Genomic DNA, 13,450 nt, shown 5'->3' on the forward strand with positions numbered 1-13,450 from the left:
GGTTGGTGCGGGAGTGGGCAGTGGCTGCTGCTGTGTGGAGAGGGGTGGTCAGGTTTGAACCAACCCTGCCGGTGGGCTCTTGGGACCAGAAGGCACCTGAAATGAGCAGTTGTACCATTCTCTCTTGATCACTTGTGGCCCCTATGCCGGAGGCACAGTCTTCTTACTATTCCCAGCTGTTCACTGAAGGGTTGAAAGGTTTGGAGAATGAGACACTAGGCCCCAAAAATGGGTTGCTATGGCGCCTGCTGCCGTGGGAGGCGAGGATGGGCAGAGTGCTGCTGCTAAGCGACAGCTGGTCTGGCAAGAAGATTGGGGTCTCGGGGCCAGCTGCTGCGATACAAGCGGGTGGTGGAGGAGGGGAGGGGCGGTTCCCTGGGGACCTGCAGGCGCGGCCAGGGAAATACAGATTGCGGTGGGAGGGGCGGAAGTGACGTCGCGCGGGGCGGGTCCGACCGCGCACAATGGGCCATGGAGTTCCCGTTCGATGTGGACGCGCTGCTCCCGGAGCGGATCACGGTGCTGGACCAGCACCTAAGGCCCCCGGCCCGCCGACCCGGAACCACAACGCCGGCCCGGTGACATCTCAAATCTTCCCCACGGCCCTTCTCTCCCGGTTCCTCTTGGAACCTGGTCCAGGCACCACGCCCCCTTCTCGCGTTGACTAGTGACCGCTCCTTTTGATGGCCTGGCTCGCCTTTTTGGTGACCTTTGACCCTAGACCTTGTGGGGTTGATCGGGGCTTGAATCTGCCACCTTTCACCGCTTGGCCCAATGTGTGGTCCCAACCGAAGGATATGGTTGACCTGCCCTTCCTGCTTCCCCACTGTAATTTTAATGGAGAAGGGAATGTACCACCCTGAAAAGAGGTGTGGCAAAAGTTTGGGTTTCAGAGTAGGGTGGGAAATAGGATTGGAAGACTCAAAGATAGAGGGAGGGCGTGAAGTACTGACCTGGGGTTATGGCCCAAGTTCCCAGGGAGTGATTGCCCAGGACCCTTTAACTCAGTGACTATCTGACTCTTCCCTCTTTCTGTAGTGTTGATCTGCAGCAGCAAATTATGACCATTGTAGATGAGCTGGGCAAGGCCTCTGCTAAGGTACTGGGGAGTCTACATGTGGTAAAGGGGAGGCCTCTGGGGACAGCTGGTAAGGGAGGCAGGGGTCCTTTGGAAGGGACTTGTAGAAAGTCTGTCTTAAAATTCCTGGCAGGCCCAGCATCTTCCTGCTCCCATAACCAGTGCATCCAGGATGCAGAGTAATCGCCACGTTATGTATATACTCAAAGATACTTCAGCTCGACCGTGAGTGTCAAGTGCTCTTCCATCCTGTGCTTAATTCCTTCCTCCCCCAGCCCCTTTCCCTGTTTTGACTCTACCTCTTCCAAATAGGTGCTCATTACAGTTTGTTATTTTCTCCATCCTACAGGGCTGGAAAAGGAGCCATTGTTGGCTTTCTTAAAGTTGGATATAAGAAACTCTTTGTACTGGTAAGTGTCATTGGAAACTGAAAATTCATATGCCTTGGCTTCTGAGAACAGAAGCGCTGGAGGTCGGAAGGTGGCAGTAATGTTTGAGTCCTAGAAGATCTTTTTAAGTTAAAAATTATTACTGGCTGCTCTGGATCTTCATTGAGGCGCATGCTCTTTGTTGCAATGCAGGGGCTTCTCCTCTTTGTGGGGCATGGGCTTCTCTTATTGTTCTAGAACAGAGTTGTGTTGCATGGGCTTAGTTGCCCTGCAGCATGTAGGATCCTAGTTCTCTGACTGGGAATGAAACCCGCGTCCCCTGCATTAGAAATTGGATTCTTAACCACTGGACCGCCAGGGAAGTCCCTAGAAAATCTTTGTTGTTCTTTTACCTCCTAGGATGATCGTGAGGCTCACAATGAGGTAGAACCACTTTGCATCTTGGACTTTTACATCCATGAATCACTTCAACGCCACGGCCACGGACGAGAACTCTTCCAGCATATGTTGCAGGTATTGCTTATCTCTTTGCCAGCTCTTCCCAGAGGCCTTCAGTCCTCCCAGAGGCCCTGCCTCCCATCCTCCCACCCCCACCATGTTCCCATATCCTTCCCAGGATTCCTGTTCGCATGCTTTCCCCATAACTTCTCCTACCCTAGTCTCTTGCTCCCTGCAGAAAGAGCGAGTTGAACCACACCAACTGGCCATTGACAGACCCTCCCAGAAGCTGCTGAAGTTCCTGAATAAACACTACAACCTGGAGACCACCGTCCCACAGGTTAGAAGTTTCAGAGAATAGATCCCCACTGAGCGTTCCCACTGAATTACCTAGTCTTTGGGGGGCAAAGAAGAAGTACCTTCCAAGCAGTCCCTATTCCCCATTGTATAGGACTTCTTTTATACAGCTAAGCTCAGGGCAGGATCAGAGGATACCATCTCTCATCCTGGAGCTGTTTCATTATCATCTCATCTATTTTTATTCTTCATCCTGGACTGTTGTGTACAGCTAAAGGCATGTTTATACCCCAAACATAGTAAAAGTAAAGTAAGTAAAAAGTCACTCAGTCGTGTCCAACTCTTTGTGACCCCATGGACTATAGCCTATCAGGCTCCTCTGTCCATGGGATTCTCCAGGTAAGGATACTGGAGTGGGTTGCCATTTTCTTCTCCAGGGGAGAAGTTACTGCTGCTGCTAAGTCACTTCAGTCGTGTCCAACTCTGTGCGACCCCATAGATGGCAGCCCACCAGGCTCCCCCATCCCCTGGGATTCTCCAGGCAAGAACACTGGAGTGGGTTGCCATTTCCTTCTCCAATGCATGAAAGTGAAAAGTGAAAGTGAAGTCTCTCAGTCGTGTCCGACTCTTAGCGACCCCATGGACTGCAGCCTACTAGGCTCCTCCGTCCATGGGATTTTCCAGGCAAGAGTACTGGAGTGGGGTGCCATTGCCTTCTCCAACCCCAAACATAAGTCAGTTCATTTTCATCTCTTCATTTTCACATAGGCCATTACTTAGTCAAGCAAGATTTAATTTAGTAAGGGCTCAGAATAATATATGTTCCCTGTCCCCAGAGAGATTTGGTTTATTTGGGGGGAAGGTGGTTTGTTTGTAAGTAGATGCAATATAATGTTGCTAATGCTGTCTGTCTATTCAGCATATATTTATTGAGCACCCAGCAGTATTCTGGGCTTTAGGAATACTTGGTTCAATAAAACAGAAAAAAGTCTCTGTTCTTACAAAGCTTATATTCTAGTTGGGCAGACAAACGTAATAAACAAGTAGATACTCTTGTTGATAAGCACTCTAGGAAAACAAGAGCAAGTAAGAACGTTTGGGAATGCCCTGGTAAGGATGGGAATGTGTGTGATTGCAAGTTTAAATGGGATAAGCAGGAAAGGCCTCACTGAGAAAGTGTCACTTGAGCAGTAACTTAAAGAGGTGAGACTATGAGCGATTAATACCTGGAGGGGGAGCATCCCACGCAGAGGAAATGGCTAGTGTGAAGGCCATGAGGTGGAGTGGGCCTAGAAATTTGGCTGGTGTGGCTAGAGCAGTGTGAGTGAGTGGGGAGTGCTGTAGAGGAGATAAGAACAGTAACAGGGAAAGAAGGACACTTGGGGCCCTGTAGCCTATTGCAAAAACTTTGGCTTTTACTCTTATTGAAAAAAGGAGAGCCATCATAGGGGTTTGAGCAGAGGGGGAATATGATAGGACTTTAATATTCATTTGGCTGCGCCGGGTTTCCATCAAGGCTGTGGGGTCTTTAGTTGTGGCATCCGGGGTCTTTTATTTGTGGCACATGGGATCTAGCTCCCCTACCAGGAAGTGAACCCAGGCCCCCTGCACTGGGAATATGGAATCTTAGTTACTGGACTCCAGGGAAGTCCCTAATGTGACGTACTTTAAACCAGAGCACTTTGCTTGTTAAGAATACGCAGTAGCGGAGTGAGAGTGCAAGCAGATTAAGAAGCAACAATCCTGATGATAAATGGTGGTGGCTCAGACCAAGATGGTGGCAGTGGAGGTGGGAAGGAGTGGTCCGATTTTAGGTATTCTGAAGTTAAAGCAAATAAGGTTTCTTGACTGACTGTGGAGAAAAAAGAGAGGGAGTTAAGGATGATCCCAAAGTTGTTGGCCTGAGCACTTGGAAGGGTGAAATTGCGTCAACTGAGATGGAAGGTAGAGCAGCTTTGGAAGGGGAAGTAGTAGAGTCCACCTTGAGTATGTTAACTGGAGATGTCTGTGGCGAGTTCAGGTTCAGTACACAGCTGGTTGCTCCCATAGTGTTGGGAGGAGAGGTTTCGGGTGGAGAGTTTTCAGCACCTGTACGATACTTGAAAGCAGCGAGACAGGATGAGAATCACCATGGAGTGAGTTATCGATCCAAGAACTTGAGCCCTCAGGCACTCTTGGAAAGTCTGGGAGGAGAAGTAGCAGCAAATGCAGCCCAGAAGTGACTAGTGAAGTAGATGCAAAATTAGAAGTGACCTGGAAGGCCAGTGAAGAAACTGTTTGCGGAAGGAAGGAATGGCTTACTGAGTCAGATGCTGCTGATCCATGAGGTAAGAAGAGGTCTGAGAAGTGACTATCGGATTTAGCTGCCTGAGGCCACTGGTGATCCTGACAGGCAGTTTCAGCACAATGGTGGATAGAAGCCTGGATGGAGTAAGTTTAGGTCACAGCGGTCCTCAACCTTTTTGGCACCAGGGACTGGCTTTGTGGAAGATAATTTTTCCATGGACCCAGTGGATGTGGGGGAAGCGGGGAGTGGTTTCGGGATTTTTCACACGCATTACATTGATTATGCTGCTGCTGATCTCACAGGAGGCTGAGCTCTGGCAGTAATGGGAGCAATGAAGAGCAGTATAAATACAGATGAAGCTTCGGCTCGCCTGCCACCGCTCACCTGATATGTGGCTGGGTTCCTAGCAGGCCATGGACCTGCTGTGTGGCCCAGGGGCTGGGGACCCCTGGTTTAAGAGATTAAGAAGCTCAAAACTGGAGACAGCAAGAATAGGTGACTCTTAAATCCTGGTTTAAGGTCAACAGAAATAGAGCAAGAGCTCGAGAGGGCTATGGATCAAAAGAGTTGATTCTTCTTAGCTGCATAAGAACAAACAGCATAAGAATGACTCAGAAAATTTGATGTCAGAGAAAGTGGGAAGAACTGAGAAAATCAAGAGAACTGCTGAAGCAGTGTTGCTGAGTGGGCTTGGGATTGGGTTGACAAGCGAGCCTTGGATAGGAGCACAGACAGTTAATCCATTGTAATGAGACTCATTGATGTGCTTACAGAGGAAGCATAAAGTGAGTGCTTACTTGGGTAAAGGAAGACTTGACTTAATCTTGAAAAGTGTTTGTCAGGGGGACAGAAGTAGACAGGCTAAAGTGCTTTTCATGCAGGAAGAAACATGAGCAAAGTCAGAGAGGTATTAATATACTTTTCAGGGCACTGCAAGCAGTTTTTTGTTTGGCTGGAGTGCTGAGCATATGCTTGTTGGAGGCGAATAATGTCATGGTAGACATTACAGCAGGGTCAAGGCAGGAGATAGACAGGGTCTGCTTAGAATGTGCAGGACATCATTTCTCCATTAAGAGGCAGCAGAGAGCAACAGAAGATACATAGTATCAGTATCTGGCATCAAATGTATTACCCAGGTAACATGTAAGAGCAGGGCAGTGTAGAGTGTATGCATGCTAAGTCGCTTCAGTCATGTCGAACTCTGTGTGATGCCATAGATGGCAGCCCACCAGGCTCCTCTGTCCACAGGATTCTCTAGGCAAGAATACTGGAATGGGTTGCCATTTCCTTCTCCAATAGAGTGTATAGATATAGATAGATAGATAGATATACAGTATCATAACGACTAATGTTTCATGAGCTCTGTGTGGTATCTACATTGCATTATCTCTGTTGATCCTTGTACATTTCTTTGAGGTAGTTCTTATTGACCCCATTTTGGGTTTATGTAGATTAGGGACTTGACCAAGTGTGCACAGCTAATGTTAGAGTTTGAATTTGAACCCATAGACCACTCTGATGACTACACTGTATTCCTGACCAACATGCCTCAGCTAGAATCAGGAGTCGGGGGTTTGAGTCCCAGTTCTCCCCTGTGTAGCTACTTAGCTTTGGGCCAGCCATGTCTCCAAGCATGTATATTTCTAGTTTTCTTGGGTATATACCTAAGAGTATGTAAGAGTAGAATTCCTGGGTGATGTGGTTAATTCGGTGTTTAACTTTTTGAGGAACTGAGAAACTTTTTCCACAATGAATGCAGCATTTTACATCTCCATCAGCAATGCATGGTAGCTCTAGTGCCTTGACATCCTCACCAAAATTTGTTATTTTTCTTTTTATAATGGCCATAATAATGGTTGTGAAGTTGTTTCTCTTTGTGGTTTTGATTTGTATTTCCCTTTTGACTAATGATGTTGAGCATCATTTCAAGTGCTTATTGGCCATTTGCATGTCTTCTTTGAGAAATGTTCAAGTCCCATGCCCCTTTTTAAATTGTGTTTGTTGCCTGTTTGTTCATGGGTGGGAAGAGTTCCTTATGTTCTAGACACAACACCCTTATTAGATATATGATTTGCAAATATGTCCTCTTGTTTATGGGGTTTCATTTTCTTGATAGGAAATCAATGTCCCATTTAAGAAATACACCATTTATTTCTTAAACCATGTCCGAAGTAATCAAGATTTTCCCTAATGTTTCCTTCTAAAAGTTTCATAGTGTTAGCTCTTACATTTAGGTCTTCGGTCCATCTTTTTCTTGTTTTCTTTTTTATTTTTATTTGGCCACGCTCCATGGCACACAGAACTTCCCTAACCAAGGACTGAACCCATGGCCCCTGAAGTGGAAGTGCAGTGTCTTAACCACTGGACCACCAGGGAACCCCCTTTAATCCATTTTTAGTTATTCTTTGATCCAAATTCAGTATCTTGCATGTAGATATTCAGTTGTCCAAACACCAGTTGTTGAAGAGGCTATACTTTCCCTTTTGAAAGGTCTTTTCACTTTTATTGAATATCAGTTGACTGTTTCTGGACTCTGTTCATTCCAAGGGTCTATTTGTCTATCCTGTGTTTCTACCACTGTTTTGACTACCATAGCTTTGGAGTAAGCTTTGAACTTAGGAAGTGTGAATCCTCCCCGAATTTATTATTCCTTTGTTGATCCTGAAGATTATTTTGGCTATTTGAGGTCCTTTGCAGTCCAGCTTTAGGATCAGCTTGTCAGGTCCTAAAATTCTGACTGAGTCTGTCAACAAGGACAGGAAGGCTGGCTTTTCTTCCTGCTGTGGTTTTTCTAGCTCAGGGTTCTATGTGTTCCAAGTATGTGCTGAGTAGCTGAACAGACAGCTGTTATTTCTCTCGTTTCGTCTTACAGGTGAACAACTTTGTGATCTTCGAAGGCTTCTTTGCCCATCAGCATCGTAAGTTTTCTCACCTGTGTGTGTTGGTCAAGCATTCGGGGTGAGGGGAAGGAAAGAGGTGAATTCTTGGTCCCCCCGGCCCCCTCACTGAGGGGCACCGCCGCTTCCTTCCTCACAGGGCCCCCTGCTACCTCCCTGAGGGCAACTCGACACTCTCGTGCTGCTGCGCTCGATCCTATGCCCGCTGGTAAAGCTGCATTGAATGGGTGGATCTGTAGTGCTGTGATGGCTAGTCACTCTGGAGGCCACCAGGAGCTCAGTGTGTGATCTGTGGGCCATTTGAGAGAATTCTAAAGCAACCCAAGTCTCCAGCAGACATTACCCATGGGAGCTCAGTGTATTTTATACCTGGCAAGACTTTAACTAAGCAAGCTCAATGGGAGCCTGTTTGACTGTAGACATTGATGGAGCCTCTTGCTGCTGCAGGCCCATCAAAATAGGCCAGAGTCATGTTCCTCCCTAAACCCCTCAGGCTCTGTCAGCCAGTGAGCGACAGGCAAGTGCAGTCTCCCCTTCCGCTTCCAGTCATAGAAGACTGACGCAAATGATCCAAAGCTTAAATACTAGTTTCTGAAGATAACACTCAGAATTTGTAACACTTCCAACCAAATAACGGAGAAACCTAGCCTAGGAGGTACTGAAATGTTGCCCAGGTTCCTCATTCCATCCTCATCCGCACACATGCTCCCTGCCAGGCTGAGTCCTACCCTTTCTTCTTTCTCAAGGCGGAGGAGTGCAGCCTTCTGCTGGCTGTGCAGTGCACACCTGCACAGAAGGCCCCCTTTCTGAAGGAGCTGCTCTGTGGCTAGTTCTCACCTCCTCTGTGGCCGGGAAACAGAGTAACCACCACCCAGACAACAGTGTCACCAGTGACTAGCATCGACCAGTGTCAGGCATGGAGAGGCAGTTCATATCTGTGACTGGCTTTGATTTCTAAGACCTCCCCTCGGTCTAGCTCCTACTGACCAAAGGCTATGAGAGGGAGAGAGCCAACAAGGACAGTGAAGACCAGGTCTACAGGGGAGGGGACCCTAAAGCTTAACTGGATCCACTGGGCAGTCTCCTTTGCCTCACATGATGGAGAAAGAACCTCTTGAGAGGGAAAGGGAGGGGCAAGTAGAAAAGAGAGGAGGCAGAGGCTGAGCTTGGACAGTCTGTTAGCCTCCCATTTACTTTCTCTGGTAGCTCCTTTCCAGATGTCTGTGTTTTTTCCTCATCCTTTTTTTCCCCCCCCTAATAAAATGTAAATCTCTTCCTATCTTTGCCCTGGAAGGAGAGGTTCTGCCCCACGCCAACCTCCCCTAACCTCTCCACAGCAATTCCTGATTAACCAAGGGCTTTGTCCATCTCATCTAGAGGGACCTGGGGTCCTCGTTGGCCCGGCTGGGACCATTCCTCTGCCCCCGAATCCCAGGGGTGCCTGACAGCGCCCACTGACAGTAAGAGCTCGCCTCCCTTGGCCACCCTTCTCCTGTACCTCCCAGGCCCCAGAGTCTCCCCGGATCTTTCCCCCAACTCTGCATTCGGCCTACTCCTTCTGGCTCTCCTCAAAATGCTCCAGCCTTCCCCCCAAATTCCCTTCTGGTGTGATGGCACTGCCACAGAGCTGCTTCCGCAGCGGAGCTGACGTCTCCTTGCCCAGGAGGAACTGTGGTGTCAGGGACCAGAGGTTTGGGGTCACGGGGGTGGTGGCCGGGAGGAGGGTGCACAGTGTGTCTCCCCACGCTTACCTCAGTGTCCTCTCCACTCCCAGCTCCAGCAAGGAAGCTGCCACCCAAGCGAGCAGAGGGAGACATAAAGCCATACTCCTCTAGTGACCGAGAATGTAAGACTGGGCTGGGGAGTCTGGGCCTGGGGGCCTCAACCCAGGGGAAGGATTTGTTCTCTAAGGCTCTGACTTCTCTTTTTCCTTCCCTGATCTTGGCTCTCACGACTCCCTTCCCTGTCCTTTTCCTTCTTTCTCTGTCTTGCTCTGTTTTCTCCCTCCCCCCAGTTCTGAAGGTAGCTGTGGAGCCTCCATGGCCCCTGAACAGGGCCCCTCGCCGTGCGACTCCTCCAGCCCACCCACCCCCTCGCTCCAGCAGCCTGGGAAACTCACCAGAACGGGGCCCCCTCCGCCCCTTTGTGCCAGAGCAGGAGCTGCTGCGTTCCCTGCGCCTCTGCCCCCCACACCCCACCGCCCGCCTTCTGCTTGCTACTGACCCTGGGGGCAGCCCTGCCCAGCGGCGCCGCACCAGGTAACAGGAGCTGGAGAGTTAGGGAGCCTCAGGACTGTCAGGGCAGTTAGAAATGGCAGAGGGCAGTGTAAATCAGAGACATGAAGCAGTGGGACAGGAGGATTGGAGACTCCTAAGACGTTTTGAGAATATACTGGAAGATACGTGTGGAAATGGTCTGGAAATAAATTACAGTTAAGGAGCAAAATAGGACTTCGGGGGAGCCTAGGGACACTAGTGCCTAGAGGAAGGTTAGAAAGAACGCAGACCCACTGGTGGGAGGGGGCGGGAAATTGTGGTTTAACACTTGCTGGGAGGGGGCAGGGTCTCTGACAGCCTGGGGAGCCACTGGCCCCGGCTCAGTGCCTTGTGTGGCAGGAGCCCACCCCGGCAGGCAGGGACTGGGCCTCTCCTTTATTTCTCTCCCCAGCTTTCTCTTCACCTCTGACTTCTCTTTCTGTTTTTCTCTCCCCTCCATTTTCCCTCTCCCCCTCTCCTGTCCATAACATCCTTCCCCAGTTCCCTTCCCCGCTCTGATGAGAGTCGATACTGACAGACTGCTAACCCCCCTCCCCTCCCTGGGAGACCTGGCGAGGGTGGAGACCCTTCTCCCTGAGAACCCCAGACCCAGTCTCCCACTGCATCCCCCAGCATCTAGGGGGACTTGACAAGAACCCGTAGGATTCCCTTTACCCCTTTCTTGGACAACTGGGTGGTCAGGGTCCCAGGTGGCTTAACACTTCATAGCTTTTCTTACCACAGAAAGCAGCCCTTCTCTCCTAACTTGGGCTCTGAACACTCCCACAGACAGCCCGATTTGCTGCCAGGCCTCTTGGTTGGGCAGCTCATACTAATTATCCAGAGAAGCACACTCTTGCTTGCTGTCAGATTCTAGAACATCATGGAAAGTCCAAAGGCCTCCTCTGCCAGGGAAACCTTTGTAAAAGAGTCTTGTGCATGGAATAACTCCTGTAGTCCCTCTACACTGTCTGCTGGTAGCTCTAATACTGCTTTGTGCTACTGGCTGCAGCTACCCTATCAGCCTGCTGACGCCAGCCACTGAACGAACTGTGCTTCATAGCAGTCCAGTCAGGTAGGACAGGGACTTACCAGCTCCCCACGGGATCCACTCAACATTGCCAAACTCTTAATCTCCACATTTCATGTATGTGTTAATCTGTCGGGACCCCTGAGCTGATGTCTGCTGTGGGACTCTAGATTCATCACGCTTCTATAGATACTACCACCTCCCTAGGTCCAGGTTCTCTGAAGGAGTCTGTTTCTTGGCAGTAGATCCCAACCAACACCCTGGGATCACTCTTAGCCAAGTTTCAGCAGCTAAGCCTGAGTTTCAAGGCTCTTTTAGCTCCTGGAATACCCTCTCACATCCATCCCTCCCCGGTAGCTAGATATACTGATAGATTCCTGTCTTGTGAGATTGTCTTGATGATGATGGGGGAACTCTTCCTCTGGCCTTCCTCTCTTCTTTCCTCCATAGCAAGAATCCTCCCCTGCTCCATACCCAGGCTATAGAAATCCTTTCCCTCCCTACCCTCTGGATGTGTGCTAGTTCAGGTACCCCACTGTGTTCCCCCAAATCCTTGGGAGCAGGATCTCCCTCTTTTCTGACTCACTCCTCCTTTTTCTTCTCCCTCTCAGTGTTGTCTGAATAAAGCGTGAACTCTTTTGTGTTTTTTAAATGGACATTTTCAATGAAAAAAAAAAAAAAACAAACCTTAAGGTCTCAGCCTCGTTTGTGCGTCACCCTGTATTTTCCTGGGCTCTCAGGACATCTGGCCCACTTCTTCACCTCTGAGATCTGCAGATCTTCCAGCAAGGAGGCTTAGAGCTCCCCTCGCAGGATCTGGTGTCTGCCTGTCCCCATCTTCACTGCTGGATTTTCTCCTGCAGATTCTGTCTCCTCTAATGTAGACACTGGATCCCTCCATTTAGGCTTCTGTATCTATTCCTCCATTCTCTCCAGAAACCTCTAGCTCTCCCTCTAGTAACTCCTACTGTTTACCCCGGGCCAGCCCTTGCTGAGATGTTAAGATTTACTAACATCTCTAGGAGCCAATTAATTGCCTTCTGATAACAATCCCCTAATTGTTTCTTGGATTATTCTTCTCTAAACCCTTGGATCTCTTTCTCAAGACAATCCTTTTCCTAAATTCAGCCTTGCCACTCCCTCTTCCCCTCTGGCTAAGGTATCCCATAATTAAGGTAAACGTGTTTTCCAACTCAAAACATCAGAGCACCTGGTTCAGCAAAATTTTGCCTTTATGTGAATCCATTTTTTGTTTTTGGCTGCACTGTGTAGCTTGTGGGATCTTAATGTCCCAACCAGGAATGGAACCTGTGCCCCCTGCAGGGGAAGCACAGAGTCCTAACCACTGGACCACCAGGGGATTCTCCTGAATCTTTTTATAACATGATTTCGATCACAGTTAACCTTATGGTTAACACATTGCCTCAACTAGAAATAATAAAGCAGCAAATTAGGACTGCTCCAGAAAACCTTGGGGTATACAGTGCTCTCCCTTCCCTTTTCTGGGGCACAACTTGTATTAAACCCCATAGGAATGATAACTACCCCCTCTCTGTTCCTGTGCTGTTCTTTTATTCTTCTCCCCTGATTCCTCCATACCCACTCATCTTTCATCCTGTAGCCTCTTCCCCATCATTTCACATTTCTTCTACAGCGGGACTCCCCCAGGGCTGGTAGCCCAAAGCTGCAGCTATAGCCGCCACGGGCGGTTGAATTCCTCATGTCCCAATACAGGTAAGTTACTCATCTCCTTTCCCTCAAATCAAGTAGGCCATATTCACTACCTACTCTAGCCTTCCCATATACATGCCTGGTATTTCCACAGGCAACCAAGAACTGAAGCAGGGGGAACAGGAAACAGAGAATAGGTGAGGTCTGAGCCCCTTCCCTGCCAGCCTCTCACCACCTCTGACCCCTTTTCTAACATCGCTCTCAGCTGCTTCTCCTCCTAAATCTCACTCTCTGAACTGGAAACCAGCTCCTCCCACAAAGCCTTCCACCTAACATCCTACAAGCCTCTTTCCCCATAGGTTCACCTCTGGTGCTTCCCTTTGGCACCACTCTGTGGGGTTTCAGGTTTGGACATAGCACCAATGGTTCCAGCCTCATACCCCATCATTTGTCCTCCTCACAAGAGCCTGACAGACCTTGAAGAAGCTGTGCTCTTGATCCTCACTTTAGTACCTGTGTAACCCACTCTCCATCTCCCTCCCACCTACTAGGTGTGCCATTGAGGAGCAGGTCTTGTCACAGCATGGGTCTGGGGAGGAACCCATGCACACAGTTCCTCCACAGGCCCAGGTTCCACCAGCCCAGGCTTGGACAATGGGTGGGGACATGTTCAACGCCAGGTTCATTCGAAACTTGCATGAACGTCGCAGCACCAGGCCTTGGTGACCGCAGCCCCCTCTCACACCTTCAAAATCATTATTATTTCTATCTCACACAGGACTTAGTCAAAGCTTGCCTCGCCGTGTATGTATTCATTCATTCATTTATTCATTCTACAGGCTTTTTTTTTTTAATCAGTGCCAAGTCATTTGTATCTTATTTTTAACCAGAACAATAAAGTATTTTTTACCACGAGCGTTTCTGAGAACTGCGGATGTCGTTATTTCAGTCCCACTCAAACATCAGCGCCCACTTTTGCGCAAGCGTACAGGTGAGAGCCGTACTCTTAGGCCGCTAATTTACTGCGCAAGCGCCCTGAGGCTGCCTCCGATTCGGCGAGCGCAGGCGCACTTTCGTAGACCTAGCGCCTCACCGCCTCCCTGGAACC

General features: G+C 49.1%; 1 protein-coding gene across 4 annotated transcripts; it reads left to right on the forward strand.

The window, feature by feature from the left end:
- Window positions 1-398: 398 nt before the first annotated feature.
- ATAT1 (alpha tubulin acetyltransferase 1) lies at window positions 399-13,256 on the forward strand. 4 transcript variants are annotated; one of them, XM_055571021.1, is made up of 13 exons: window positions 399-578; window positions 1,039-1,099; window positions 1,212-1,303; window positions 1,428-1,488; window positions 1,867-1,980; window positions 2,144-2,245; window positions 7,362-7,407; window positions 7,526-7,594; window positions 9,161-9,232; window positions 9,401-9,644; window positions 12,326-12,405; window positions 12,497-12,539; window positions 12,894-13,256. In XM_055571021.1, the coding sequence occupies exons 1-13, from the start codon at window positions 472-474 to the stop codon at window positions 13,066-13,068; spliced, it is 1,266 nt and encodes a 421-aa protein (XP_055426996.1). In that variant the 5' UTR covers window positions 399-471; the 3' UTR covers window positions 13,069-13,256. The 4 variants fall into 4 exon arrangements, with proteins under 4 accessions (XP_055426996.1, XP_055426998.1, XP_055426997.1 ...); XM_055571022.1 differs by lacking the exon at window positions 399-578 and adding an exon at window positions 596-869; XM_055571023.1 differs by lacking the exon at window positions 7,526-7,594 and having other exon boundaries at window positions 400-578.
- The last annotated feature ends 194 nt before the right edge of the window (window positions 13,257-13,450 follow it).

The sequence above is a fragment of the Bubalus kerabau genome, chromosome 3 (genome assembly GCF_029407905.1).
Source record: "Bubalus kerabau isolate K-KA32 ecotype Philippines breed swamp buffalo chromosome 3, PCC_UOA_SB_1v2, whole genome shotgun sequence".
Taxonomy (NCBI): Eukaryota; Metazoa; Chordata; class Mammalia; order Artiodactyla; family Bovidae; genus Bubalus; species Bubalus kerabau.